Below are 6435 nucleotides of genomic sequence, written 5' to 3' on the forward strand. Positions count from 1 at the left end.
TGACTAACATTTGTGAGGTAAGTATTGCTGGTAATATACAGTGAGAACATTGGTAGAACTGTTGAGTTTCCTTGGCCTCATCTTAAGAACATTATATGTGGGCATTAACATTAGTTTTACATACTTTATTGATTCTGTATACCTATGAAAGCAACTTAATTATAAGATTTTAAAACTTATCAAAGGCCTCAGCCTAAGAAATAATATTAAGAGGTTATTAATATCATCATTGATGTCTGTAATTTTCCTAATTCATTCTTTGTATGAATTGTACTTTGTATTTTTTCATTACATCATAAAGGTTAATTCGGTAAAAGAGATGATAGAAATGTGCTTAAGACTGACAATAACTAAAAATTAAAAGATAATGTTGATGAATAAATTCTGTTAATCATGATAAAGTTACATTGCTAACATCTTAAAATTTTCATTAAATAGCTTAACACCCCAGAAGGTAGTCATTCTGAAAAATCATATAAAATTAGACCATCAATCACCTGGAAGATTTTTAGAAATTATTTTATTCTTTGACTTTTTTAGATAGTGTAGAAATTTTTCTTTGGTCTTTGCAATGATATTGTTGAATTTAAACATTAGTTAGCCATCTTCTTTATTTCTTTCAGCTAGGAGAATATGTCTTTGTTTTTATTTGATAATTTCATACATTCTGGCACTTTTTCTAGTGGGAAGCCACAAAATGATACATTTTGATATTGATGAAGCAGAAAAAGGGAGCAAAAGAGGGGAATGTTAGTCTCACCATGTGTAAAAGTTGAAGGAAAAGTTAACTTTTCCCATTGTCTTTGCATTTAAATATTCCCTGTAGTGAGATTGTATCAACAGTGGGCCAGATATCTGTTGTTTTACTATTCAAAGAGAAGGACAGCTATTTGTCTGCAGAGCTCAGGAACCCAGAATTTAATTATTTCCATCAGAGTCCTATGTTTCCCTGGAAGCTCTTATGTTTATACATCTCAAAATAACTTAAAATAACTTTTAATTAAGTAAGATCATATCAACAACTGAAACTCAAAAGCATTTATTCTAGTCTGAAGTGAGTCTACTGAAGGATATACCTGGCTAGCAAAATGTTTTATTTGAGCTGTTTACTGTTAGAAAATATTGAATTTATCAATGTTAAAAAGGTATGAGTTTAAAAAACCCTCAAGTATGGATTTCTGGCATCTCCTAAAACATTATGCTATTTGACAATATTGGACCCACTTTTTTTTGGTTAAAACTATTGACTGGAGGTGAACACCTGAGTTACTCTAGACCCTGCCTCTTCATTTGGTCTCCCTAATACTGAGACTGAGCATTTTACTCTTTATCAGGACAGAAATGAAATATTTCTTGTATCGTCTCTAGTATCAGTGGCAAAGTAAAAGACCAAGAAGTTCACACATATCAAGAAAAATTGGAGAGTACAAAAGAAAATATTTTGTGTGTATGCAAATATGAGAAAATATCTTTTTCAAAGTATATCTGTTTTGGAAGAATACAGCTCAAGAGGGTCATTAAGAAGCAAACCATTCTAGGCCTATGACTGATACAAGGTAAAAATAATTGATAAAAAGAGCAACCTAGTGGCTGGGGTTGTGGCTCAGTGGCCACAGTTGTGGTTGTGGTTGTGGCTCGCTTGGCTTGCACATGTGGAAGGACTGGGTTTGATCCTCAGTGCCACATAAAAATAAACAAACAAAATTAAGATACTGTGTCCATCTATAACTAAATTTTTTTTTTAAAATATTTAAAAAGAGAAACCTAAAGACCTGATTAAGCAACTGAAATTACAATAGGCTTGTTTTGGAATATTGGTAAATAGGTACAGATAATTTAAAATGCAGTTATGATAATTGAAAAATATTGGCCAGATATCAAAACTTTTTGGAGATGGGGAGTTTGTGAGATTAAGGGTTGAATGCAGCAGAAATTGTGTCCTAAACAGAATTAAGCATTTACAGATATAAGCTACTTAGAAATAATGTGCCTTGGAATGTTGAAGGTATGGAGATATTTGTAGAGTTTTAAAAACTTGTACCTGATGAAAACACAGATATAAATAGTACCACCTAGTAGCCTATATTTACTTTGGTATTGATGAAAATTCAAATGTGACTGAAAAATCTTTGAATATAGCACCCACTTCTTTCTTTCTTTTATTTTTTTAAAGAGCACTCTTTAATAAAAAGTTTAATATATAATGGTCAAAATTAGCTAAGTGCTGGGGCTCCTCTAATAGGCAGCACTAAATTGTATTTATTTTAATATTGTGAAATTTAAATTAACGAGACAATATTTTTTAAGAATGTGAGACTGAATTGCATTCATTTTATGACATCCATCAAGATTGCTTTTGGTAAAAAGTCAAATATAGCATGTACAATGGGATGAATGTGCCTGGTGCACATCATGGACAGTTTTAATCACAATGACTTGGATCCCTATTGATAGTCTGTTAAAGATTCATTTTAAATTTTTGAATAAGGGACGGGTGAGGAGGGACCATGAGGTGGAGGGTCAAGGGTTAGTGAGGCCGGAAGTGAGTGTAATAAAGTTTCTCTGGGGAGGCCAGGTCAGGGAGAAAGTTAGAGCGGCAACTTAAGCAGGCAGTGGCGTGATCCGCAACCAGACTGGCTCGGGTGCGGTGCGGAGACTCCATGAGGCCCTGGACATGAACAAGCTGAGTGGAGGCGGCGGGCGCAGGACTCGGGTGGAAGGGGGCCAGCTGAAGGGCGAGGAGTGGACCCGCCACGGGAGCTTTGTCAATAAGCCCACGAGGGGCTGGCTGCATCCCAACGACAAAGTCATGGGACCCGGGGTTTCCTACTTGGTTCGGTACATGGGCTGTGTGGAGGTCCTGCAGTCCATGCGTGCCCTTGACTTCAATACCCGGACTCAGGTCACCAGGGAGGCCATCAGTCTGGTGTGTGAGGCTGTGCCGGGTGCTAAGGGGGCAACAAGGAGGAGAAAGCCCTGCAGCCGCCCACTCAGCTCTATCCTGGGGAGGAGTAACCTGAAATTTGCTGGAATGCCAATCACTCTCACCGTCTCCACCAGCAGCCTCAATCTCATGGCCGCAGACTGCAAACAGATCATTGCCAACCACCACATGCAGTCTATCTCATTTGCGTCCAGCGGGGATCCGGACACAGCCGAGTATGTCGCCTATGTTGCCAAAGACCCTGTGAATCAGAGAGCCTGCCACATACTGGAGTGTCCAGAAGGGCTCGCCCAGGATGTCATCAGCACTATTGGCCAGGCCTTCGAGTTGCGCTTCAAACAATACCTCAGGAACCCACCCAAGCTGGTCACCCCTCATGACAGGATGGCTGGTTTTGATGGCTCCGCTTGGGATGAGGAGGAGGAAGAGCCACCTGACCATCAGTACTATAATGACTTTCCGGGGAAGGAGCCCCCTCTAGGGGGGGGTGGTAGACATGAGGCTTCGGGAAGGAGCCCCTTCAGGAGTTGCTCGCCCCACTCCACCCAGTGTCCAGACCTCTAGCCACCTGGGAGCTACACTGCCTGCCGGGCAGTCTTCCGGGGGAGACCCAGAAGTCCGTAAACAGATACCACTTCCACCCCCCTGCCCAGGTAGAGAGCTCTTCGATGATCCCTCCTATGTCAATGTCCAGAACCTAGACAAGGCCCGGCAAGCAGGGGGTGGGGCTGGGCCCCCCAATCCTGCTGTCAATGGCAGTGTACCCCGGGACCTCTTTGATATGAAACCCTTTGAAGATGCCCTTCGGGTACCTCCCCAACCCCAGTCCATGTCCATGGCTGAACAGCTCCGAGGGGAGCCCTGGTTCCACGGGAAGCTGAATCGGCGGGAGGCAGAGGCGCTGCTTCAGCTCAACGGGGACTTCCTGGTGCGAGAGAGCACCACCACACCTGGCCAGTACGTGCTCACTGGCCTGCAGAGTGGGCAGCCCAAGCACCTGCTTCTGGTGGATCCTGAGGGTGTGGTTCGGACAAAGGATCACCGCTTTGAGAGTGTCAGTCATCTCATCAGCTACCACATGGACAATCATTTGCCCATCATCTCTGCGGGCAGCGAACTGTGTCTACAGCAACCTGTGGAGCTGAAACTGTGATCCTTCCCAGCCTCTCTCCCAGAAGATGCTCTCCAACCCCCTCCACCTTCCTTCCTAACTCTCAGGAACTCACTTGGGAGTGTTCTGTGGGGCTTGGCCTCGGGTAGGAGCTGGGTGTAGTGTGGACTCTGGGTTTAGTATCCAGCTGAGGGAGGATTTGTCAGGAGCCTGGGGTAGAGCCCTGCTTCTCCCCAAACCTCACCAAAGTATTAATGTACAGAGTGGCCTCCTTGCCTGGGCCTTTCCTGTGCCAATCTTCCTCAAGAAGGCAGGTGCTTGTAATGGAATATGCCCTGTGGTGATAAGCCCAGCGAAGCAATCAACCTTCTGGGGAAGCGGAAACAAATCACACCTCTGGTCCACCCTGGGCTTCAGGGTACCCCTGACCCCTCTCAGTCCCCCTCTGCCCTAGTGTTTAAACTTTGTGCCTTTGACCATCTCCTAGGTCTGAAGATATTTTATGCAAAGAGGCCCCTGAATTCAAGGACAGGGGTGTTGACACCTTTTTGGCTTTTGGAACCCTGCCCTCTTCTTGTTCAGCATCCCTCCAGTTTGGGATGGGAGAACAGAGGCAGGGCTGGCAGCTGTATCCCCTCTCCCTGGGGATACAAAACCCTTAGAGATTGCTCCAGAGCCCCCCTACAGGCCAGGGGGTAGTTGGACCCCTCCCCTGCTCAGTGCCTCCTGGCTGGGGCCCCTCGGCACAAGGGGTCTGTATATACATTTCGTAAGCTCCGCCTTTTCTCTGTTGCATGCATGTTTTACTCTACAGCCAAAGTAGCCCTTCATCCTGTAGCTCCACCCTGCCTCCCCATCTGTGGCAGTGCTATGGCAGTTCGGGTGGCTGAATTTGGGCCTCCTGTACATATAGTAAACTGACCCAGGTGGGTTTTGTGGAGGCGGGAACAGGGGTATTAAGACTCTAAGGCACTGGACAATTCCCAAATACTATCTGTAGATTTGGAACTGCATTCAGTTTTTACTTTATATGCATATACTTTAGGGCTATAGATTTATTTTCCTAATCTTGTTTTCCATGGCTTTTGAGCACAAAATGATGATAATCGATTACATTTATATATCACCTCTTTGACTTTTCCAAGTCCTTTTACAATTGGCATTTTTCTCAGAGTTAACTAGGACTGGCAGCATTTTTTTTTTTTTAATGTAAGACCTGCAGCAGAAACTGATTTAGTCTTGGGACTGAGTTTGGGTCCCTTACCGTGAGGCTGGGAAGTGTGGCTGAGTATTGGTACAATGTCACAAAGTGGTAGCTTAAAACCTCCAGGTGTGGAGCATCTTTTAGGCGCGACCCTGGTGAGACAGACGGAAACCGGCCCTGCGGGCTCTTTAGGCCTGGGGATCCGGGAGGATCACCGTTAAATTCTGGCCGCCGCCTCTTTTTGTTTGGATGTTTCCACGGGTCTCAGTTATACCAAAGGGAAAGTCTTCATTAAAGTCCGTATTTCTTTAAAAAAAATGAATTTTGAATAAAATTACTGTTCACTTTATCTGAGAAAAATTCTGACTTGGCACAAAGAGTGGACTAAAGACATGGCATTTCTGATTGTCATTATAACTTTAAAAATCTCTTGGAAATAATTCTTTGTAAGTATTTGTGTGCAGTCTCAATAGGGGGGATTCATTCTGTTCATTCTTTGTGGAGGTGTTTCAAGAGAATTGATTGGATAAAATTAAATATCAAAGCACCATTTCATTACCCCCAATATTGGACTTTTCATAGACTATGTTGGAAAACAAGGCTTTGGTTTGATGCTGAACTGAGGCTTGCTGCTTTCTGTACCCAAATAGACCCCTTGGGGCTGCTTCCTTCCTGCCTTCAAAATAGAATCTTGTCTACTCAGAAGTATGAGCGACCATTCCATGTTCATCAACTCAGTAAACAAAGAAGCAGAGAAAACCACTGGAAGATAAGAACCAAACCTATATTACTCTTTAAAATCAATTTTTAAAATTATGTATTTAATAAATAGGAAATAATATACAAAGAATAATGGTAAAAAATCTATGTACTTACTATTCAGCTTTTAAAAAAATATGACTTGAATACGGTTTGTTTCCCAAATGTTCAGGTACTAGAATCTTGGTCCCTGGTGTGTTGATGTTGAGGGATGGTGGGACCTCTAAGAGGTGGGTCCCAGTGGAAGGTGATAAGGTCATAGGGGTGCCACATTCTTGGAGGGGATTAATGTGGTTCTCTCAGGACCAGGTTAGTTTCCATGAGAATGGATTGTTATAAAGTGAAGCCACCATACATGCTTGGCCTTCTCTACATTTGCAACTGTTTCTTTCTTTGTTTCTCTGCCATTTTTTTTTA

At 43.0% G+C, this 6435-nt stretch overlaps 1 protein-coding gene across 1 annotated transcript; it reads left to right on the plus strand.

The window, feature by feature from the left end:
- The first annotated feature begins 2659 nt into the window (after positions 1-2659).
- On the plus strand, positions 2660-4348 carry LOC124091918 (SHC-transforming protein 1-like). Its single transcript, XM_046443142.2, is given in 2 exon segments — positions 2660-3424; positions 3426-4348. Coding segments are annotated over 2 exon segments (1422 nt in total). The 5' UTR covers positions 2660-2674; the 3' UTR covers positions 4098-4348.
- The last annotated feature ends 2087 nt before the right edge of the window (positions 4349-6435 follow it).

This window comes from Marmota monax, unplaced genomic scaffold (genome assembly GCF_021218885.2).
Source record: "Marmota monax isolate L192 unplaced genomic scaffold, Marmota_monax_Labrador192_F-V1.1 WCK01_AAM20220418_F8-fsc00046, whole genome shotgun sequence".
Lineage (NCBI taxonomy): Eukaryota > Metazoa > Chordata > Mammalia > Rodentia > Sciuridae > Marmota > Marmota monax.